This window comes from Oncorhynchus nerka, linkage group LG10, assembly GCF_034236695.1.
Source record: "Oncorhynchus nerka isolate Pitt River linkage group LG10, Oner_Uvic_2.0, whole genome shotgun sequence".
Classification (NCBI taxonomy): domain Eukaryota; kingdom Metazoa; phylum Chordata; class Actinopteri; order Salmoniformes; family Salmonidae; genus Oncorhynchus; species Oncorhynchus nerka.
Genome location: NC_088405.1, coordinates 73,879,777 through 73,904,048, shown reverse-complemented (window position 1 = coordinate 73,904,048; position 24,272 = coordinate 73,879,777). Strand labels below are relative to the sequence as shown.

Below are 24,272 nucleotides of genomic sequence, written 5' to 3'. Positions count from 1 at the left end.
TTGAGATGTTGCTTCAATCAAATCAAATGAAATGTATTTATTTAGCCCTTCTTACATCAGCTGATAAGTGCTGAACAGAAACCCAGCTTAAAACCCCAAACGGCAAGCAATGCAGGTGTATAATATATCCACATAATTTTCCTACCTCATGATGCCATCTATTTTGTGAAGTGCACCAGTCCCTCCTGCAGCAAAGCACCCCCACAACATGAGGCTGCCACCCCCGTGCTTCACGGTTGGGATGGTGTTCTTCGGCTTGCAAGCCTCTCCCTTTTTCTTCCAAACATAACGATGATCATTATGGATAAACAGTTCTATTTTTTTTTCATCAGACCAGAGGACATTTAAAAAATAAAAAGTATGATCCACACGTGCAGTTGAAAAACGGAGTCTGGCTTTTTTTATGGCCGTTTTTGGCGATTTTGGCTTCTTCCTTGCTGAGCGGCCTTTCAGGTTAGGTCGATATATCGTTTTACTGTGGATATAGATACGTATGTACCTGTTTCCTCCAGCATCTTCACAAGGTCCTTTGCTGTTGTTCTGGGATTGATTTGCACTTTTCGCACCAAAGTACGTTCATCTCTAGGAGGCAGAATGAGTCTCCTTCCTGAGCGGTATGACAACTACGTGGTCCCATGGTGTTTATACTTGCGTACTATTATTTGTACAGATGAACGTGGTACCTTCAGGCGTTTGGAAATTACTCCCAAGGATGAACCAGACTTGTGGAGGTCTACAATTCTTTTTCTGAGGTCTTGGCTGATTTATTTTGATTTTCCCATGATGTCAAGCAAAGAGGCAGTGAGTTTGAAGGTAGGCCTTGAAATACATCCACAGGTACACCGCCAATTGACTCAAATGATGTCAATTAGCCTATCAGAAGCTTCTAAAGCCATGACATAATTTTCTGGAATTTCCCAAGCTGTTTAAAGGCACAGTCAAGTGAATGTAAACTTCTGACCCACTGGAATTGTGATACAGTGAATTATCTGTCTGTAAACAATTGTTAGAGAAATGTCATGCACAAAGTAGATTTCATAACCGACTTGCCAAGAAATGTGTGGAGTGATTGAAACGCTCCACGTTTTTGTAAACTTCTGACTTCAACTATCTGCATTCACCTAGACTGAGCATTGTATTGCATTGTAATGTTGATACTGTAAGTGGGGAATCGGAGTCAAATAAACTTTTGTTGTGGTAAACTAAGTTTACTGTATGTGAACAGATACCTTCACAAGAACAATGAGCAGATCCACAACAGGAGAGAAGAGGTGAAGAGACTGAAGGAGCAGCTCATAGTCCTGCAGCAGAAACTGGAGTGGTGAGTTGACTATTGAGTTTACTGTTTGTAAAGCGGTGTGACACGTCAGGTTTGTACACGTGTTATTTTAGTTAATAATTTTTCATTAAAATTCAGTGATTACTGCAACAGGATGGATATCTCCAAATGTGTCCATTGAGAGTGAATTAATAATGAGTTAGTATAAAAACTGTCATACACATAGTGGTCCCATAATATTAGTTGTTTGATTCACGTAGGAAATGTCCTGCTCATGAGTCATGACTGACAATGTTATTGATGAAACCTGCTTGTAATTGTTTGTCAGTTCAACCTCTGTCTCCTTCTGTTTCCAGCTACAGAAACTATGGCTCCGGGCCGACAAAGTATCCACTGGCGGACATGTTACAGTACGTGTTGGAGTTCGCCTGCACCAAGCCAACCAGTGTGTCCCCAGCTGAAGATGTGAGGCTGGCTGCCTCTTCCCCCACTCCCCCCGGGAGCAACCTCAAGCACACACAGGGCAACCCTGATGACACCAGGTAAGGACCTGTGGGACAACTGCGTCTCACTAGTCAAGGCTATGAGTGTGTAAGCACATGAAACTAAAAATACAATCTAGTCTTGCATTACTTACCGGTACTCCTTGTTACTCCATATGACTGCAGTGCAGCTGCTGAAGTGAGCTGAACACTGAACACTACCTGTCAATGTGAATCAGTCAATTCAGGAGATTATTGAAAATCAATTCATACATTTGAAATGTGGTAAAAAATTATGGGTAATATGAAATGCTGTAGATTTCTATTTATTCCATTTAATTTCTGAAATGAAATTGACCAAAACCCTATAATGTTTTACCTGTTAGCCTGTGTATAGCACATCAATCACTGTATTTACTGTATTTTTGTTGATATCCTGCTTTTCCTCGGTGGGTCTCCTCAGTCAGTGTCAGGAGCCAGGAGACACAGGCCTGTCCGACAGCCCCACCTGCCAGCAGCAGCCCCCTCGGGCCAGAGGACACCTATCTTCAAGCCCTTCACCCAGTGTAGAGCCCCCATGGACACCCCACCTCACCCCGCCCCCCACAGTGTGACCGAGGAGGAGCTGCGCTTTGTCAAGATCTGCCTGCAGCGCTGGAGGTCAGAGGTGGAGATCAACATGAACGGTACAGTGACTTACACCTGGATTCACTAATGAAAACCTCTCTGTATTTGGGTTCAAGTTAATATATTTTTATTGTACATTAAAGATAGATTAAGATATGCATAGCACCAACATTTTAACAATGGATACATCCCATGACATTTTGATATGCGACTAGCACTTGATTTATATGGTATATCTGTAGTGATTGAGAAATTACATTCACTGAGGCAAGTTAACTTTTTAAAGATGTTTTGAAGCTATATTTGATCATGCTCATTTACTGTACATTTCTAGTGATCGTTTTTCAATTGGATGTGTATCATGAGCTGACAGCCTATCCTGGCAGTCAGTGTCTACTCTAGAGTGTATGTGTCTGGCACGGCCCCAGGTGCACTGCATTGATCTGTGTGTCTGTGTCTTGGTGCTCAGAGCTAAAGGCCAGCATCGACAGGGTCAGCCAAGCACTGGAGGGCATGTACTCGGATAACAGCCTGTGTCAGGTAAGATCCCTCGTACTCATCCATCTGACAGTCCCTGTCAGGTTAAAGCATGAGATACACTAATATCACTTTGTCAGGTTGAACATGTGTATATGTGTATCATTGCATAATGATTCATCTAGGAACCAAGTCCCAAATCTTGTCAGGTACTCGATTTAGCATTATGTTAATGTTCGGTCACAAGAGACTATACTGATTAACAGTATCCCACACACTGAAAAACATTATTACATGTTACCTTTGGCAATGAGTTTGATATTGTTGCCTTAGCATTTGTGCATTATCACAATGCAGCACAATTGTGGGTGGGAACAGAGAATACAAGGGGGTTGAATGTCATGAGAAGTTAACAAGAATGGATTGAGTTCAGTATATGTCATGGCATGCTAGTAACAAAGCAGAGGTTATTAAAAGTTTTTGGTTGATGTGTACAGAAGCAACTATAGAATGTTTGTGCCAAAACATTGTTTGTCCTAATCTTTTGTTTAATGTGTACATGTGTCAATACCGAAGATTTCTGCTGAAACTTGAATTTCCGGGACCTAAAATACAAAAAGATTCTGCTGAAACTTGACTTTTCTGGTCCTAACCTTGTTTGACGTGTGAAGGTTCCGTATAGGCTTCACGCCGTCCTCGTCCACGAGGGCCAAGCCTCGGCCGGCCACTACTGGGCTTATATCTACGACCATGCCAACCAGCGCTGGATGAAGTACAACGATGTCATCGTCAGCGAGTCCTCCTGGGAGGAGCTGGTCAGGGACTCGTACGGAGGCATGACCAACGCCAGTGCCTATTGTCTCATGTACATTGACGACAGGCTGCCTCACCTCATCACAGGTACCCATTTCCCTCCTCCCCTTTCCACTGAGAAACTAGCTATGGTTCTTTACTGGTTCCAACAGCAGACCTACCAGCTTGCTGCCAGTACTTTGCTCTTCATTGTAATCAGAGGGCTAATATTAATACTATGCATGCCAGTCAGTCTGGCTAAGAGATGAGGTAAGACTGACTGTATCCCTTTTTTTATAAGACACATTAATGTGTTGGAAATTCCAAATGGTTTGCATAGTCAACATACACACATCTCTGACACTCACACTTACCCCACCAGACATGCCACCAGGGTCTTTTCACAGTCCCCAGGTCCAGAACAAAAATGGAACTCCCTTCCATCTCATATAGTGCAAGTGAACAGCAAACCTAGTTTCAAAAACAAATAAAGCAACACCTCGCGGCACGCCTCTCCCCCATGTGACATACTTGATGTATGTATGTACTAACATGTATGTTTAACTGATGTAAATTGTCTTTTTCATTGTGTTGGACCCCGGTCGCTACTGGCATCGGCTAATGGGGATCCTAATAAATCTAATCAAATGTATTCCAGGGATCGAGCCCAGGCTCTACCGCGACCGGGAGGCCCATGGGGCGGCACACAATTGGCCCAGCGTCGTCCTGGTTAGGGAGGGTTTGGCCAGCAGGGATATCCTTGTCTCATCGCACACTAGCGACTCCTGTGGCATGCCGGGCGCAGTGCACGCTGACCAGGTCGCTAGGTGTATGGTGTTTCCTCCGACACATTGGTGCGGCTGGCTTCCGGGTTGGATGTGCGTTGTGTCAAGAAGCAGTGCGGCTTGGTTGGGGTTGTGTTTCGGAGGACGCATGGCTCTCGACCTTCGCCTCTCCTGAGTCCGTACGGGAGTTGCAGCGATGAGACAAGACAGTAGACTCTACTAATTGGATATCACGAAATTGGGGAGAAAAAGGGCTAAAAAAATAATGTTTCAGGGACCAAAAACATATCAGCTAAATGTAATTTGGACTGCCTGCTGGCACTGTCCAGTGAGCAGAGCTCCATGTCTCTTTGAGCACACAGATGCCACCGCAGGTACTCTTGGCCCCTGGGCAAGTATCAAGCCCCAGCCCAGCGCCAATTAGAAGGCTCAAGTTGACATGTCACAGTGCTGTTTACATATATCTAACCATACCTATACTGTATGTACACTATATATACAAAAGTATGTGAACACTCCTTCAAATGAGTGGATTTGGCTATTTCAGCCACACCCGTTGCTGACAGGTGTATAAGATTGAGGCACACAGCTATGCAATCTCCAATGACAAACATTGGCAGTAGAATGGCCTTACTGAACACCTCAGTGATTTTCAACGTGGCACCGTCATAGGATGCCAACTTTCCAATAAGTCCGTTTGTCAAATTTCTGTACTGCTAGAGCTGCCCCGGGTCAACTGTAAGTGCTGTTATGAAGAGGAAACGTCTAGGAGAACGCCGCAGCCCGTCTGGTGTTCAACCTTCCCAAGTTCTCTCACGTCACCCCGCTCCTCCGCTCTCTCCACTGGCTTCCAGTTGAAGCTCGCATCCGCTACAAGACCATGGTGCTTGCCTACGGAGCTGTGAGGGGAACGGCACCTCAGTACCTCCAGGCTCTGATCAGGCCCTACACCCAAACAAGGGCACTGCGTTCATCCACCTCTGGCCTGCTCGCCTCCCTACCACTGAGGAAGTACAGTTCCCGCTCAGCCCAGTCAAAACTGTTCGCTGCTCTGGCCCCCCAATGGTGGAACAAACTCCCTCACGACGCCAGGACAGCGGAGTCAATCACCACCTTCCGGAGACACCTGAAACCCCACCTCTTTAAGGAATACCTAGGATAGGATAAAGTAATCCTTCTCACCCCCTCCCCCCCTTAAAAGATTTAGATGCACTATTGTAAAGTGGCTGCTCCACTGGATGTCATAAGGTGAATGCACCAATTTGTAAGTCGCTCTGGATAAGAGCGTCTGCTAAATGACTTAAATGTAAATGTAAATGTAGGAGCAACAACTGCTCAGCTGAGAAGTGGTAGGCCACACAAGCTCACAGAACGGGACCGCCGAGTGCTGAAGTCGGTTGCGACACTCACTACCGAGTTCCAAACTGCCTCTGGAAGCAACATCGGCACAAGAACTGTTCGTCGGGAGCTTCATGAAATTTTTCATGGCCGGGCAACCGCACACAAGCCAAAGATCACCATGCGCAATTGCAAGCATCAGCTGGAGTGGTGTAAAGCTCTCAGCCATTGGACTCTGGAGCAGTGAAAACACATTCTCTGAAGTGAGGAATCACGCTTCACTATCTGGTAGTCCAACGGACGAATCTGGGTTTGGCGGATGCCAGGAAAACTCTACCTGTCCCAATGGATAGTGCCAACTGTAAAGTTTGGTGGAGGAGGTATAATGGTCTGGGGCTGTTTGTCATGGTTCTTGCTAGGCCCCTTAGGCATACAATGACATTCTAGACAATTCTGTACTTCCAACTTTCTGGAAACAGTTTGGGGAAGGCCCTTTCCTGTTTCAGGATGGCAATGCCCATGTGCACAAAGTGAGGTCCATACAGAAATTAGTTTGTCAAGACTGGTGTGGAAGAACTTGACTGGCCTGCACAAAGCCCTGACCTCAACCCCATCAAACACTTTGGGATGAATTGGAACGCCGACTGCGAGCCAGGCCTCATCGACACACATTAGTGCCTGACTTCACTAATGCTCTTGTGGCTGAATGGATGCAAGTCCACGCAGCAATGTTCCAACATCTAGTGGAAAGCATTCCCAGAAGAGTGTTATAGCAGCAAAGGGGGGACCAACTCCATATTAATGCCCATGATTTTGGAATGAGATGTTCGACAAGCAGGTGTCCACATACTTTTGGTCATATAGTGTATACCTGCTATATCTGTCAACGCTGTAACTGCTTCTCTTGATCTATACATAAATACATGAATATATCCAAATCATGGCCTGACCAGGTGTTAGGTTTTTTAGACCTGACATGTTTATCTACATAAAGTTTTTCACTGTTTGCTGCTTAGCAGTTTAGGTTACTATTGACTGTTATTAGTTAGCTCATTGTGATTGTTATATTTATGATATTTATGTTAACAGAGGACACAGATGACGAGACAGGCCAGGTCATGCAGGCCATGGACTCCCTGCCACCCATCCTCAGGCAATACGTGCGCGAAGACAACCGCTGGTTCCAGCAGGAGCTCAAGGAGTGGGAAGACCAGTTCTGCCAGCAGCCACAGGAGGATCTGGTCTCTCCCACAGCAGCCGTCACCTCCACTCGTGCTCCCAGTAAAGACGACCCAGCAGAACCAGTCCCCCAATCTGGCGCAGCCCAGGAACCCACTGGAGAACAGGAACATGTGGCACAATCGGTTGTTATACCAGCTGTGGAATCTGGAGGTTGGTCTGGATATGAATGTATGTCGGGGTTACACCATTCTGGTCTTTGAGGGTGGCTGTGTATGCTGGTTTTCATCCTTGTCTTTTAGTCGGATACTAAATTATACGGTCACCACATTTGGCTAAGCACTATTGTCTCTGTCTGCCGATGGTGAGGAATCAGTTTCCCTCTCCATAAAATGTATCAAGTTAATTAAATTAAATTGTTCAATTAGCACTAGTGAAAAATGTTAACCAGCAGGACTGCAGGATCCTTAATGACTGGAGTTATACCACCTGCTCTATACAGTCTCTAAGATCTGAGTTCTGACTATAGTTGCTTGTTCAACTCATGGTCCTTGTCCTGTTTCAGAGCCAGTCCCAACAAGCCAGCCCCAGTCCCCGGTCCCTGTGTCACCAGAGAGTGTTGGCAGCAGCCCAGAGGAGTGCGACCACCAGGCTGTTTCTGTCACGCCAGAGCCCTGCCAACATACCAGTGAGGACGAGGAGGGGCAGCAACACTGTCAGGTGGGCAGGGTGAAAAGAGGGGTCTGGGGTTGTCATATGAGCACCCTTTGAATAAATGTAATATACTCTATCTAGGCCACATACACAAATATACCTAGGCCTATATCTCTTACTTCCCTGTTGCATAGTGATAGCTGCTGCTACTGGATGTTTTGGGTGTGATATTAGGGTGACCCATGGGTTCAGTGTGAGATAAACAACATATATAAAAAGAAAAGGGTAGGCCTCCTGAGTGGAGCAGTGGTCTAAGACACTGCATCACAGTTGCTACAGTAGCTGTGCTACTGGTTCGAGTCCAGGCTCTGTCGCAGCCGGCCGTGACCGCGTTACCCATGGGGCGACGCACAATTGGCCCAGCATCGTCCGGGTTAGGGGAGGGTTAGGGATGTCCTTGTCCCATTGCGCTCTAGCGACTCCTTTGGCGGACGGAGCGCATGCACGCTGACACGGTAACCAGGTGTTCAGTGTTTCCTCCGACACAATGTGTCCCGGCTGACTTCCGGCTTAAGCAGGCATTCTGTCAAGAAGCAGTGTGGCTTGGTTGGGGTGTGTTTCGGAGGACGCACGGCTCTCGACCTTCGCCTCTCCTGAGTCCGTAAGGGAGTTGCAGCGAAGAGACAAAACTGTAATTACCACTTGGATACCACGAAATTGCAGAAAAAGGGGTAAAAGGAAAAAAGAAAAGGCAGTGTTATTCATTTGTTGTCTTTATTTTAGACAGTGGCTATGTGTAGTCCAAAGGTAGCTGTGTTTACCACTCGGCTAACCTCCTGCAATCTCGTCTGAGTTTTTCTTTTGTGATATTACGTGTGAGCTTAATTTCTGTTTCAACATGTCATTTCATACTAGTTGTGTTTGGACAAAGCTACTCTTGTTAATATACTAGTATTTTTGGGGTATTTAAAAAAAACTATTTAGCCAAAGCCCCTTTCCCCACATACCACACCTCCCTCCCTGGAGGCGATAAGGCCCTAACAGCCAGTCACTGGACACCCTCCCCCCGCCATCCCAGCATCATTCCGCATGGTCAGTCCTCAGCTAACTGGTTTATCACTGGGGGATATTGGGGTGACTCTGTCAAGAGGTTCAGGAGCTGTGACCAGTGACAGGCCTGGTTTTAAATAGAACATGAGCTTTTTATATCCCTTACTGTACTTTACGGTTGGTTAGTTGGAGAGAGTTCTGGTGTGTTCCAGCGACAAGTCGTAGGTCAGTTGCTTGCTCGAACTGATGCTCTTTTTCAGGCCTGTGTAATGTTTTGACAATGCTTCTGTGAATGCTGATGACGTGGCTTTTGACAACATTGAGTGATGACAGAATTTTGTGAATGTGCATGAAACATAGGCATATTACCTGTTGACAAGGATCCGTTGTGATATATCAGTTACTCTTTGTCAGTCTGATAGTAGTATCAGTAGTATCTGACTGTTAGCTCTAGATTTAACATGCCTTACGCTTAATTTAACAGTAATCGGGTTTGTGTCACATATTCCATTGCTTGCTGGACAGAATACCCTGCCTGGGGAAACAACCAACTTTAATCATAAATGGTGTACATACGACCTCTAGTGGTCAATGCATATAGTCCTGAATGAATCCCAATGTAGTGAATTGTTTTGTTTGTGGACCTTCATGCACAGTAAATGTACATTTTACAACTCAGTTTATCAATCGAAAGGATCCAGTTAGAAAAATGATTATATTTTATTTCAATGATATATGCTGTCATTAAGAGTGTGCAACGCTGCCATCAAGGCAAAGGGTGGCTACTTTGAAGAATCTCAAATATAAAATATATTTTGATTTGTTAACACTTTTTTGGTTACTACATGTTTCCATATGTGTTATTTCATAGTTATGATGTCTTCACTATTATTCTACTGTACAATGTAGAAAATAGTACAAATAAAGAAAACCACATGAATGAGTCGGTGTTCTAAAACTTTTGACTGGTTGTGTGTGTGTGTGTTTCTAGCTTTATTAACAAAAAAATGCCCTTTCTATGCCTGTGATATGTGGTTATCCCACCTAGCTATCTTAAGATGAATGCACTAACTGGAAGATGCTCTGGATAAGAGCGTCTGCTAAATGACTAAAACATTAATGTCAACTTAATATCCCCAGCAGCTCCCCCCACCTCAGTCTCCGAGCCCTGCAGCAGAGATGAGTGGCCAGGCCCAGACTGCAGCTGTGACCCCTGACCCCTCCACAGACGTCACCACTGAGACAGACAGCGAGACTGGGTTCAGAGAGGCAGTGGCGGAAGCTGCAGCAGCGCCTGACACCCAGGCAGATGGCGAGGATGATCAGGACGCCCCGGCGGCGACCAGAAGCAGGCAGCAGCAACCAGAGAATGTGGTGTCGGAGGTGGAGATCCCCAACGTGGGCAGGATCCTGGTCCGGGCCGACACTGACGGCTACAATGAAGAGGTAGAGAGCCGCTACTTAACTAACTTTATTTAACTTACATGAATAAATACAAATTAATAATAATAACTTGAGAGCGTGCTGTTCCATGTTACATGGACTTCTATTGGTTTTTGGTTAGAAAATCGTTTAGATACTTATTGGGCAATGACACTCTTTGGCTGTTGCCTTAAATATTACTATTATAGCTTGCATCTATTCAATGAACAGCATACATGGATCGCTGAAAGGTGCGTTGCTGCTATAGGAGTTTGTGTGTGGACTTGCTCTAATTCTTTGTCCTTCTCTGTGGTGTTTAAGATGATGCTAACTCCAGCCATGCAAGGCATCATTATGGCCATAGCCAAAGCCAGACAGGTGTTCGACAAGGACGGCCCTGAGGCTGGCCTCATCAAGGTAAAGTAGGCTGTATCCTTAGTACTCGCTCATTATAATTTCGCTAGTCTATGTCCTTCCACAATGTTATACTTGTAAACATTTAGTCTTTCTCATCTTGAGGTATATGCACATACATAAAGGGGAGAGGTAGAGTCTTGGCAGACTTGCGCCATAGGCATTGTTTTCCATAACCGCTCACTCTCAGCCGGCTACTTTTTTCACTTCATAACTTAACTAGGCTTCTTTTAATTTAAAAGTTTAAATTCACTAGTCAGAAAAGTCTGTATAGCCCTCTCCCTCTAGAAGGAAAGATATGCATCTTTTAGTGATCTATTGAGTCACCCAAGTCATAGACTGTTCTCTCTGCTACCGCACGGGAAGCGGTACCGGAGCGCCAAGTCTAGGACCAAAAGGCTCCTTAACAGCTTCTACCCATTTACATTTACATTTAAGTCATTTAGCAGACGCTCTTATCCAGAGCGACTTACAAATTGGTGCATTCACCTTATGACATCCAGTGGAACAGTAGTGCATCTAAATCTTTTAAGGGGGGGGGGGGGGGGGGTGAGAGGGATTACTTTATCCTATCCTAGGTATTCCTTAAAGAGGTGGGGTTTCAGGTGTACCCCCAAGCCATAAGACTGCTGAACAATTAATTAAATGGCCACCAGGACTGTAACCCTACCAACTGTGTGACTCAAACATTCTGCCCCTTCCCCTGACAATCCCACCCACAGTGATTGATTGATTGACAGGTCAAACTGTTAAAGGGATAGTTCACCCATTACAAAATTACACATTGGTTTCCTTTCCCTAAGTGTCCACAGCATCAGAGCCAATAAAATACATAATTTGAAGAACAAACATCGTTGTGGCAATTCATATCTTGCAGTAAAGTTGTCAATCTCAAGAGAAGACCGGTTTAATGTTAAAGGGTATCTAACTTTGAAAATGGTCCTGATTATATAGGCCTAGGCCTAGACGATATCCACAACAAGTAGCAACACACTGAATTCATATATTTGAAGTCATTTTTATTGTGAAGCCATGTCTTTCTATTCAGTACCACAACTCATTTTACCAATCTGGGAGGTAAGGTTGTTAAAGTAAATTCATGGGTGGCGTGCTCCCCCGGACTCCACCTGCCTGGAATTCCCTGGCTGGCTACTCCATGTACTTATTAAAAACACTTGTTATAAAAAGTGTACTGTTGGGACCTCACACTCCAATCAAGGAGGATGAAATTAAGATATCATTCACTCTTGTACAGTTTTTGTTATTTGTACCACACACCTCAGAACCCGATAAAGAGCACACAGATACACATACTTACTGTCAAGAGAATTTTGTTCTCATGTTCATGAACCAATTCAATTATAATACTCTGTCTGCTACTAAGAATTTGTAAGGTTCTTATTAAAATGAAACAGACAGAGGCCTGGCTACAATTGTCAGGAATGTTTATTTAGAGAGCTCTCCCTATCATTTCCGGTACATTGGTCTATATACCTCACATTTCGTCATAAATGTCCCTCCTCCTCTCAGATACAATGGCAACATAGTTCACAAGTCTTCTCACATTGTCTGCCACCTGTTAAACAATCTACTACAAGCCCAAGGTCTCTCCCCTCCCTGGGTGGGGACAGAATGTCCTGTAAGGAACACAGTATTCCAGCCTGTCTGACGATAGCTCCATTTTGTTTCTCACTTACACCATGCTTACATACTAAAAAGGAACAGAAAGTCCTTGTTATAATTTAAAACTAAAACTACACACATTAGATTTAGTTTTATGATTCTAATGAGTTTCATACAATCATACAGTGACAGGGTAGTATTCTGTTAGTTATAGTTTTACGTTAAATGTATACATAATTTAGTCATTATTCATAAAATCCATAACACTTACACACACCTCTAACATCCCTCACACCCCTCTCCCCAGGCGTTCCAGGAGGAGTACTCCCGTCTGTTTGAGTTGTCTCAGGAGGAGACCACTCCCCAGCAGGACCCGCGCCTGCACCACGCCCTGGTCTACTTCTTCCAGAACCAGGCGCCCAGTCGTGTCATCGAGAGGACCCTGCTGGAGGGCTTCACCGACCGCAACCTCAGCTTCGACGACAGGTCAGTCAGCACAACTTTCTGACATACATTGAAATGTATATTTAAAAACTTCAAATATGTTCATGTATTGTCATTTCATTGTAAATGTACTTGCTGCTTTTCTTACAATGATTTGTTGAATAATTAAAAATAATTGATCATCAACATTGTCCTCAAGTTGACAGTATTATTCATAGGTATATTGCTGTGGAGCAAATCATCCCTTCCTGTGTCATCACTTCCTGTGTAGGTCCATTAGTATCATGAGAGAAGCCCGCACCAAACTACGCCTCATCAAGCCAGAGGATATGGATATGGAGGAATATATGGTATGTGTCAATAGTTATGTTTCCCTTAGCCAATCCAGAATCAACCGACAGCCGCATAGCTAAGCTAGCTTATACTGAAGGTTGATCTGATGGTCTAATGCAAGCATAGTAAACTTATTTTAAACCAAAATTTTACTGCCAATCCTTTCTTTATTCTCGATTTGGAAGGCACCTGTGTCTTCTAAATGCCTGTTTCCAGTTGCAGGTGGAACTCTGATAACGACACTCTTAGAAATAAGGGTTCCAGAACAGTTCTTTGGCTGTCACCATAGGAGAACCCTTTTTGGTTCCATGCAGAACCCTTTTTGGTTCCATGCAGAACCCTTTTGGATTCCATGTAGAATCCTCTATAGAAAAGGCTCTGCCTGGAACCCAAAAGGGTTCTCCCTGGAACCAAAAGGGTTCTTCAAATGGTTCTCCCATGGAGACAAAGAACCCTTTTAGGTTCTATATAGCAGCTTTTCTTCTAAGAGTGTAGAGGAATATATATTGTACCAAGTGAGAAATGCCTCTGGCATGTGTGTAGATCTTTGTTTGCGTTGTTGGAATCGCACTGTGTGGCGCGCTGTCATCTTCTATGACTACTTTTAGCAAAGATAATGGGAAATGTCGGTCAGCTAAAATGTCGAAGGAACTCCTCACTCTGTGCAAAAAGTGGATTTAATATTTTTTTAATCTGGTTATTGGAGTTCATAATTATTTGCCAATTGGCAGCCAGGCACCGATCATGTCACCAGCATACAAACTTTTACTCACATAAAAATAGTTGGATGGAAACATGGTTACAGAGTATGAATGATCATTACCTCTAAACTCTGATTTTCCACCATTTTGGCCTCACTGACAAGCAGTTTGTTCCACCAATCATAAAGAATCCAAGACAATCAGTGATTAATGGTGCCCTTGTGTCATTTCACATAAGGACAATTTGAGCAAAACTTAATAAAATGCTTATTTATATTGAACACAAATATAAACGTAACATGTAAAGTGTTGGTCCCATATTTCATAAGCTGAAATAAACGATTCCAGAAATTGTCCATATGCACAAAAAGCTTATTTCTCTCAAATGTTGAGCGCAAATGTGTTTAGATCACGGTAAGTGAGCATTTATCCTTTGCCAAGATAATCCATCCACCTAACAGGTGTGGCATATCAAGAAGCTAATTAAACAGCATTGTGCTGGGAAAAATAAAAGGCCACTCTAAAATGTGTAGTTTTGTCACACAACACAATACCAAAGATGTGATGCTGACTGCAGGAATATCCACCAGAGCTGTTGCCAGATAATTTATTCATTTCTCTACCATAAGCCACCTCCAAGGTCATTTTAGAGAATTTGGCAGTACTTCCAAATTCCAACTGGCTTCACAACCACAGACCACTTGTAACCACGCCAGCCCAGGTCCTCCACATTCGGCTTCTTCACCTGTGGGATCATCTGAGGGGGTGCTGAGGCATATTTCTGTCTGTCATAAAGCCCTTTTGTGTGGAAAACCTCATTCTGATTGGCTGAGCCTAGCTCCCCAGTGTGTGGTCCTATGCCCTCCCAGGCCCACCCGTGGCTGCACCCCTGCCCAGTCATGTGAAATCCATAGATTAGGGACTAATTCATTTGTTTAATTTGACCGATTTTCCTTTTATGAACTGTAACTCAGTAAAATCGTTGAATTTTTTGCATTACACAAGCATTGATGACTGATGGAAGGAGCCAGGTACTGTATATTATCTACACCAAAACTCTAGGTAGACATTTTTCTCCATTGGAAACCAGCCCAAACTTGAATTGAATGTGTCTGTGTGCTCTTCTCCTCAGCAATGGCATGACGACTACAGCCTATTCCGGACAGTGTTTGTCTACCTGCTGACGGGCCTGGAACAGTACCAGCATGGAAAGTAAGTGTTGTCATGGCAACTGGGGCTCTACCCCTACGTGATCAGCCTATATGGTGGTTTGAGTGAGTGGGCTGACTGTCTTAAGTGATGTCATCAGTGGGCTGACGTGTCATGACGTAATATCATCATTGTGTTCCACCAGGGTGCGCGAGGCGCTGAATTACCTCAACCACGCCTACAAAGACAACGCCATGCTGCTGAGGAGAGGGGAGAAGAGAGGGATGGAGCAGTCCCTTATTGCATTTTACAGAAGGAGGTGTCTCAAAGTGAGTGCTACTGATGATACAGATGCTCACTTTGAAAGTTTAAAAAATATTTTGGACATGAGACTGATGTTGTCAGTTGGGAATATAGAATTAAAGGTATATTAAATGTTAATAATATAGGGAATAATAAGCTAAACTTCAGTGTGAGTAAAAAAAATCATATGGCTGGAGTTAAATAGCCCTGCTATATAGTATAATAAAACTTTGTGTGTATAGACTACTTATCTCTAGACTAATAATTCACATTTCCTGTTCTGCAGGGTTATTTCCCTTCTGTAGCAAACTGGCTCAAATTAAGATCCTACATCTGTATGCAGATGACACCATCATCTATAGCACTGCTCCTACACTAGATGAGGCATTTCTCAAATTGCAGGAAGCGTTTGATGTCCAACATAACCTCTTTCAGCTCAAATTGATCTTAAATGCAGAGAACATCATACAAGTACTTGGGATTTCACCTTGATGAAGCTCTGTATTTTAAGCCCCACATTCAACAGCTCACTGAAAATGTTGTAGTTATTTAGAACAAGTCTTGTTTTTCATTTCAAGCTAGAAAAGACCTAGTTGCAGCCACTTTTTTTGTGTTTGTTATGAGGTTAATTTGTACATGAATTCCCTAGGATCTTAACCGGAAAACACAAAATATCCAAAGAGACTCCATAGTGACACTGCACCTGCATATCCCCTGTTCTCCCCCTTCTGCCACCTTCATAGGAGATGAATGACAACGCGGCCACCCTGTTCAGGAGCGGCGAGGTGAGCGACGTGGAGGAGGGCATGATCATCATGAACGAGGCGGTCATCCCCTGCATGCACCTGATGAGCCGGCCGGACATGGTCAGCCAGGAAGACCTGGACACCATGGAGGCTGTCCGCAACCACTGGTGCTCCTACCTGGGAGTAGACCTGGATGGTGAGGACAGGTGGAGGGGAAGAGGTTTTTACTGGGCTTTATCCAAGCTGTGTTAAATATACACTATATATACACAAAGTTATGTGGACATCCCTTCAAATTAGTGGATTTGGCTATTTCAGCCACACCCGTTGCTGACAGGTGTATAAAATTGAGCACAAAGCCATGCAATCTCCATAGACAAACATTGGCAGTAGAATGGCCTTACTGAAGAGCTCAATGACTTTCAACGTGGCACCATCAAAGGATGCCACCTCTCCAACAAGTAAGTTTGTCACATTTCTGCCCTGATAGAGCTGCCCCAGTCAACTGTAAGTGCTGTTATTGTGAAATGGAAACGTCTAGGAGCAACAACGGCTCAGTCGCAAAGTGGTAGGCCACACAAGCTCACAGAACGGGACCGCCGAGTCCTGAAGAGGGTAGCGAGTGAAAGTCTGTCCTCGGTTACAACACTCACTACCGAGTTCCAAACTGCCTCTGGAAGCAACGTCAGCACAAGAACTGTTCTTTGGAAGATCCATGAAATGGATCCATGGCCGAGCAGCCGCACACATGCCTAGATCACCATGCGCAATGGCAAGCGTCGGCAGGAGTGGTGTTAAAGCTTGCCACCATTGGACTCTGGTGTAGTGGAAACACGTTCTCTGGAGTGATGAATCACGCTTCACAATCGGGCAGTTCAACAGACGAATCTGGGTTTCACGGATGCCAGGAGAACTCTATCTGCCCCAATGCATAGTGCCAGTTTGGTGGTGGAAGAATAATGGTCTGGACCTGTTTTTGATGGTTCGGGCTAGGCCCCTTAGTTCCAGTGAAGGGAACTCTTAACACTATTGCATACAATGACATTCTAGACGATTCTGTGCTTCCAACTTTATAGCAACAGTTTGGTGAATGCCCTTGCCTGTTTCAGCATGCCAATGCCCCCGTGCACAATGAGGTCCATACAGAATTAGTTTTTCGAGATCGGTGTGGAAGAACTTGACTGGCCTGCACAGATCCCTGACCTCAACTCATGTCTTAGCATGTACGGTTGAAGTCGGAAGTTTACATACACTTAGGTTGGAGTCATTAAAAGTAGCTTTCAACCACTCCACAAATGTCTTGTTAACAAACTATAGTTTTGTCAAGTTGGTTAGGACATCTACTTTGTGCATGACACAAGTAATTTTTCCAACAATTGTTTACAGACAGATTATTTCAGTGATAATTCACTGTATCACAATTCCAGTGGGTCAGAAGTTTACATACACTAAGTTGACTGTGCCTTTAAACAGCTTGGAAAATTCCAGAAAATTATGTAATGGCTTTAGAAGCTTCTGATAAGCTAATTGACATAATTTGAGTCAATTGGAGATGTACCTGTGGATGTATTTCAAGACCTACCTTCAAACTCAGTGCCTCTTTGCTTGACATCATGGGAAAATCAAAAGAAATCAGCCAAGACCTCAGAAAAATAATTGTAGACCTCCACAAGTCTGGTCCATCCTTGGGTGCAATTTCCAAACGCCTGAAGGTACCACGTTCATCTGTACAAACAATAGTATGCAAGTATAAACACCATGGGACCACACAGTCATCATACCGTTCAGGAAGGAGACACGTTCTCCTAGAGATTAACATACTTTGGTGCAAAAAGTGCAAATCAATCCCAGAACAACAGCAAAGGACCTTGTGAAGATGCTGGAGGAAACACAAAAGTATCTATTTCCACAGTAAAACAAGTCCTATATGGACATAACCTGAAAGGAAGCTCAGCAAACCGCCATAAAAAAGCCAAACTACAGTTTGCAACTGCATGTGGGGACAAAGATCGTACTTAAAAAAAAAATAAATCCTCTGGTCTGATGAAACAAAAATAGAACTGTTTGGCCATAATGACCGTCGTTATGTTTTGGAGGAAAAAAGGGGAGGCTTACAAGCCAAAGAACACCATCCCAACTGTGAAGCAAGGTGGTGGCAGCATCATGTTGTGGGGGTGCTTTGCTGCAGGAGGGACTGGTGCGCTTCACAAAATTGATGGCGTCATGAGGAAAGAAAATGACGTGGATATATTGAAACAACATCAAGACACCAGTCAGGAAGTTAAAGCTTGGTCGCAAAACAGGTCTTCCAAATAGACAATGACCCCAAGCATACTTCCAAAGTTGCGGCAACATGGCTTAAGGACAACAAAGTCAAGGTATTGGATTGACCATCACAAAGCCCTGACCTCAATCCAATAGAAAATTTGTGAGCAGAACTGAAAAGCGTGTGCGAGCAAGGGTGCCTAAACCTGACTCAGTTACGCCAGCTCTGTCAAGAGGAATGTGCCTAAATTCACCCAACTTATTGTGGGAATCTTGTGGAAGGCTACCCAAAACGTTTGACCCAAGTTAAACAATTTAAAGGCAATGCAAATACTAATTGAGTGTATGTAAACTTCTGCCCCACAGGGAATGTGATGAAAGAAATAAAAGCTGAAATATGTAATTCTCTCCACTACTATTATTCAGACATTTCACATTCTTAAAATAATGTGGTGATCCTAACTGACCTAAGACAGTGAATTGTTAATAGGATGAAATGTCAGGAATTGTGAACTGAGTTTAATGTATTTGCCTAAGGTGTATGTAAACTTTCGACTTCAACTGTATAATGTATTATTATAAGGCTTATAATGGCGTGACTCTGTAGCACATTTTCCTCTCTCCTCTGTCTCATCTAATTTCTCACACATCTCTTACTCACATGGCGGTCTTAACCGTATTTTACTCCTCTCATGGAAGCTCTAAGTTTTTCTCTACCCTCTCACTTCCACTCCTTTTCAGACTCCCTACAGGAGAAGCTGGGTGAGTTTCTGCCCAGGGTTCTGGACTGCTCAACAGAGATGGTGGTTCTAAAAGATCCACCAACAGTGCGCTCCAAAGTGCCCCACGACCTGTGCAGCCGCCTGGCCGCCATCATGGAGTCTATCACCAACACCTCTGTGGTCGCCGTCAAGTAAGGCCAAGGGGTCAGAGGTCAGCTTCTGAGAATAAGTGTCAGGGCCCGTACGCCAGCCGCTAATGTTTTTGTCCTGATGTAGAGTTGACAAACACTGGATTTCTGCCTAATATTGCAAAGCAGTTTTTTATATTACTTTTTAATGTGCTTTTACCACATTTTTCTAAGCTGGAAAATGTTGTAGATGCTGAGTGACTTGAGGCAGAGTTTATACGCTCATATGATACTTACAGAGACATCAAGGAGAGTTTGAGAGATTTCTTTATTATGCATTATTAAGGTATTAGTGCTTTGAACCTATGCAGGTGTGTTTTAAGAAAGTGAAAACACAAGAAAGAGTATTTTTATAGTTTCCTAGATATTTTACATTTATCATGATGAATTAGGATTGCTGTGAGCATAGAAATTCAGTTTCCTTTGTCCAAACCTATCTTGTTTTGTATTCTCTTGTTTATATATGTAATCCTTTCCTTCCACTCCTCTGATTTCCACTTGTTGAAACCTGTATTGACACTCAATAAACTTTCAAACTTTCTGTTCTTTCTGTTGTTCTTTTCTCCTTGCTTTGCTCTCTAGTCTTATTTTGTGTCTTTCCCCCTTTTTCAATCTATATTTCTGATATATTATGCAAACCTTTTTTCAATCTATATTTCTGTCTTTCACCTTAGAACACCCCTTGTCTCTCTCTCTCTCTCACACACACACACACACACACACACACACACACACACACACACACACACACACACACAGAGAAAACAATATTGATTGTCCAACGACCAACTTAACATTTCTGTACTGTGCATTGTGTTTGTTGTTTATTTGTCACTTCCCATGGTGCCATACTACTTCCTGCACAGCTCGCCAGCCCTGCTGACCCCATGAGAGGATTAACAGCTGACCTCCCTATGTGAGCAGAGGGGGGAGTGTGGGACAGCCCCCTCTGGTCCACAGCTGGACAGCAGGCATCCTGCCAGTTCGCCTTGACATCACTGGGAGAGAAACCACAGCACCAGCTTTACCACAAAAAGCCATCCCGCTTGTATTTATTTTTGATAGCTGCTTGTTCTCTCTCCAGTGGAAGATGATCCCAAACTGAGAACAACTACTGGCATCTCTATTCAGGTATGGTTTAGTTTGTTGTGTCTTTCTTTTGGCAGTTAGTTATGATGACTCTCCTTAATGTACAGACATACATACCTCCATCCCTTACTTTCCCTCTCTGTTTGTGTTTGTATAGTTTCCCAGGTTGTTCTAGCACATTTCGTCTGGTGTTGGTCTTGTTATAAGGATGTTGTTTTAAGATTGCAACTGAAAAAAGCAATTGTTTTACAGTATTATGTAACTTTTAGGAATGGGCTACACATCTCAGAATTGGTGAAGCCCATCTGTGTAAAATCAACACATTTACAAAGAAGATGTTGTTCAACATTAGCTGCACATCAAAAATGTAGCATCACAACTATTCTACAGATAAGGTGTAATGAGATCTCTAGTTTTTCCTGTACAGAAAAACATTCGGAGTGCAATTAGTACTGTTGATTACAATGCCTTGGGCGGTTCATGGTCTGCTGCACTCTGGAGTCAGTCGATATTGATATGTTCCTGAAATCCTGCACGCAGCGCAGCACGTCTGCCGCTACGAGCTGTTTTGGCGGTCCAGTAGGGGAGAGAGTGAGTGACAACACGAACAGAAACAGTGACAACAAGAAATCGAGATTTGCCCGGGGTTTATTTGGCCACATCTGGGCAAATCTATTATCTAAGCCCTCGTAAGTAAGAGTAAAACCGTAATCTCCTCAAATCCATCACCATGCGCCTTGGTTGTTACCAGATTAATTTAGAGGATCAATCATAATCCCTATAGTTGAATTATATCCAGCAGAGACCGATGATATCACACGACGTAAGTCAGATTGGTACGATTTGAAAGTTGTTGGGGGCAGGAGAGGGGGAGGAATGATGTAAGAATTTATCCTGAGGAGAGGGAACCATCTGTTGAAAGAACACCCTCAGTGTATCAGAGATCTGGCATACACCCACTGACCCACAGCTGGATTTAGCCTACTAACAATCCCTGAACTATGAAATATGACTGTCCATAATCAGGACATAAGGAGTTAAGTTCCACCATTATTGTGAAAGAGTTTCATTTAGTCTCTTTCCTCTGTAGTGGTGGTTGATAATTGTGTGGCAACACTCAATCGGATTCTATTGCTTCAACAGGAATAAGAAATCAACTTTCTGGGCCCTCAGTAGTTCAACTGCCACACAGAGCACAGGAATCTACAGTAGTCTCGCTGATGGCTTTCACCATGATGTGCAGCAGGGTGACATTACACGAGCCCCATAACGGTGACTACAGGAGTCCTACGAGATTTGACCCCCGCCGGAACTCAATTCCACCAGCACAGACTCTCACAGCCAAACACCTCCCTAGACCACCCCCAGAATCAACATGCTTCACCCCATATCCAAAGAGGGTACCTATTGCAGAGAGTCAATTTTGTTCGTTTGTGTTTTGGAATATTGTTCAGTGGGTTGTGTTGACACTGGATACTGTTTCCAGCACAAATACATTGTAGATCATGTATGTAATGTATGAATCAGTCAATTAATTGTTCTAACATTTTTTTCAGGTTGCAGCAAAAACCAACATGGCTTTGACAATGCTCCACTCCACAAGGATCTCTCTCATCCCCAACTCAAATAACAACAACTATGACAACTTCCCAGGTCTCTCACCTCAGCCAGCCTCCTCTGCATCCCCCCAGCCACAGCCCCAGAGCCCAGGCCCCCATCAGGTTGTTGCAGGATTGATCAGCCAGGAGGTAGACACCTGCCAGTACATCATCCCAACTGAGGAGCCAGCCACTTCTCACCGCGGACGCCACCTCAAGCGTTTCAGCTCCAGGTGGTACTCAGGTGCTCCCTTTGGTGGCCCCTTTGGTAGCACCCGTAGCTCCGCCCATGGCACAAGTGGTGAGAACAAACCACGCTGCAAACTCCTAGGTGACGAGAGGCCAAGTTATGGCACAGCCAACAAGCAGCGGCAGCGCTACGTCACCAAAGACGGGAAGTGTCGGGTCAACCTGGGCCCTATCGAGGACAAGAGCCGTTTCCTCTTGGACATCTTCACCACTCTGGTGGACTTGAAGTACCGTTGGTTCCTCTTTGTCTTCACCATGTGCTACGTTGTTACGTGGGTGGCCTTTGCCGAGATCTACTTCCTAGATGCCTGGCTGCGGGATGACGTGGCCCACGTCCACGACCCTCAATGGCAGCCGTGCTTCGAGAATGTGGACAGTTTCATCTCTGCCCTGCTTCTGTCGGTGGAGAGCCAGAGGACCATTGGCTATGGCTCCAGATTGGTGACGGCCAACTGCATGGAGGGTGTGGTTCTCCTCATGGCCCAGTCTATCATTGGCTCCATCATCGATGCCCTCATGGTTGGCTGCATGTTCGTCAAGATCTCCCGACCTCAGAAAAGGGCCCAGACTCTGATCTTCAGCAAGCACTGTGTCATATCGGAGCGCGACGAGAAACTCTGCCTCCTCTTCCGCATCGGAGACCTGAGGGCGAGTCACATGGTGGACGCCAAGATACGAGCCAAGTTGATAAAGTCTAGACAGACCAAGGAAGGGGAGTTCATACCACTGGAGCAGTCAGAGATAAACCTGGGCTACGATACCGGAGGAGACAGGCTCCTGTTGGTCGAGCCACAGACCATCACCCATGTCATCAACGAGAGCAGCCCCTTCTGGGAAATAGGGGCTGAGCGTCTGACAAGGGAGAGATTTGAGATCATCATCATTCTGGAGGGAATTGTGGAGGCGTCAGGTTGGTTGGCTTTGAATATTAGAAAGTGACCTCAAATTATATCTAAAATCATTAGAAAAAAAAGTAATGCCCTCATGTCTGTCACTGTAGCATAAGAGATAGATGTGTAAAGATTAAACGTCTCATAAATGCCTTGCTGTGCAAAATGTGGGAAAAAATGTAGTCTCTTCTGTGTTGTAGGTATGATATGCCAAGCCAGAACCTCCTACACTGAGGACGAGATTCTGTGGGGCCACCGATTTGAATCCTGCATGTCTCTGGAAAAGGGGTCTTATCGGGTGGACCGTGGTGCATTTGACAAAACCTTCACAGTACAAACCCCCACCCTTAGTGCTAAAGAGAAGAGTGATGAAAAAGAAGAGGTCCTCTTTTAGATAATAGAACTGTACTATTCACACTGAGCAAACAGCCCTTGTATTAAAATAATTTAAAGGCCAAGACTTCTTGTGAATGCCCTTAGTTCCCTCCCCTCCCTGAGACGAACGTTCCTGTTGTCTCTAATATTGTGGACAAACATTCTTCAAAAGAGTAAGACTTATACATTAGCATGATAATCTTCACCCTCAACCAGAATTTGAACTGTGTTGACAGGGACAGCATTCATGTGGGTGATTTACACAGAAGTAAGTGTAGTAATGAGTATGCAGCCATGACTCCATGCTTTGTTAGATTACAATACTGTTTGTGTCTAGTTTATAGTTCATAATGGATAGTTGTAATTCATTATGGATACATTTGTTAACTGCTACCTCCCAAATCATAGAAATATGGAGCCAATCATTATAGGTGTTGAAACTGCTTCCCTCTTGTTTTTGTCAGGATTTTTGTTGTTTTGAAGGTTAAATCTGTAGTCTGTTTTGAACATGTATTTCATAGTGATTGTGAATTCATGATGATGCAGTGATAAGGCCATAATGATTCAAACTGTGATACATTTGAATGATGTCAGTGTTGTTCAACTGTTATATTTATTCTGTCCCTGATGTAAATGTATTACACATATCAGTCCTCTACAGTGCCTTAAAGTGTCCTCAACCAGAGTTTTCTAATATGGTTGCCTTTTGACATATTAAACTTTGATTTTTTTCTTCTTCTGACAAGTCATGACATTTGTCCCTCAAAAAGGAAATAATTATTTAATAATTATAGGTTCCCCCTCATTCTATCCAAGAAAAAAAAGTGAAATACATCAAACACTGATTTAATCACATAAATGGTCCTCTCATTGACAGACTACAACTATACTGCTAATATATACTGCAGTTGCTGATTTGTTAATAGGATGGATTATTTATTGTCCATTTGGTTCGAAGGTAAAGTCGTCTTCTGCCTATTCCCCAACACTCCCAGTTGAGAGGCTGTAGGGAGAAGGCAAACTGCAAGATATTTAATCATTTCAGTATTACTTATTTTTATTGCTTCTTCTGATTTGTTCACTATTTCTCACTTTTAA

At 43.9% G+C, this 24,272-nt stretch overlaps 2 protein-coding genes across 3 annotated transcripts in view; both read left to right on the top strand.

The window, feature by feature from the left end:
- Positions 1 to 19,340, top strand: part of LOC115135999 (ubiquitin carboxyl-terminal hydrolase 28-like) — a 30,779-nt gene extending 11,439 nt beyond the window's left edge. Inside the window, 16 exon segments of the mRNA XM_029671288.2 lie at positions 1,208 to 1,321; positions 1,636 to 1,821; positions 2,225 to 2,286; positions 2,289 to 2,447; positions 2,858 to 2,928; positions 3,537 to 3,765; positions 6,870 to 7,172; positions 7,525 to 7,679; positions 9,804 to 10,109; positions 10,407 to 10,502; positions 12,430 to 12,608; positions 12,838 to 12,916; positions 14,733 to 14,812; positions 14,955 to 15,078; positions 15,796 to 15,994; positions 18,805 to 19,340. Coding sequence (XP_029527148.2) covers positions 1,208 to 1,321; positions 1,636 to 1,821; positions 2,225 to 2,286; positions 2,289 to 2,447; positions 2,858 to 2,928; positions 3,537 to 3,765; positions 6,870 to 7,172; positions 7,525 to 7,679; positions 9,804 to 10,109; positions 10,407 to 10,502; positions 12,430 to 12,608; positions 12,838 to 12,916; positions 14,733 to 14,812; positions 14,955 to 15,078; positions 15,796 to 15,994; positions 18,805 to 18,980 — 2,518 coding nt within the window. The 3' untranslated portion in view covers positions 18,981 to 19,340.
- Positions 19,341 to 19,349: 9 nt separating this feature from the next.
- LOC115136000 (G protein-activated inward rectifier potassium channel 3-like) lies at positions 19,350 to 23,909 on the top strand. 2 transcript variants are annotated; one of them, XM_029671291.2, is made up of 4 exons: positions 19,350 to 20,104; positions 21,206 to 21,462; positions 21,619 to 22,819; positions 23,000 to 23,909. In XM_029671291.2, the coding sequence occupies exons 2-4, from the start codon at positions 21,283 to 21,285 to the stop codon at positions 23,191 to 23,193; spliced, it is 1,575 nt and encodes a 524-aa protein (XP_029527151.1). In that variant the 5' UTR covers positions 19,350 to 20,104; positions 21,206 to 21,282; the 3' UTR covers positions 23,194 to 23,909. The 2 variants fall into 2 exon arrangements, with proteins under 2 accessions (XP_029527151.1, XP_029527152.1); XM_029671292.2 differs by lacking the exon at positions 21,206 to 21,462.
- The last annotated feature ends 363 nt before the right edge of the window (positions 23,910 to 24,272 follow it).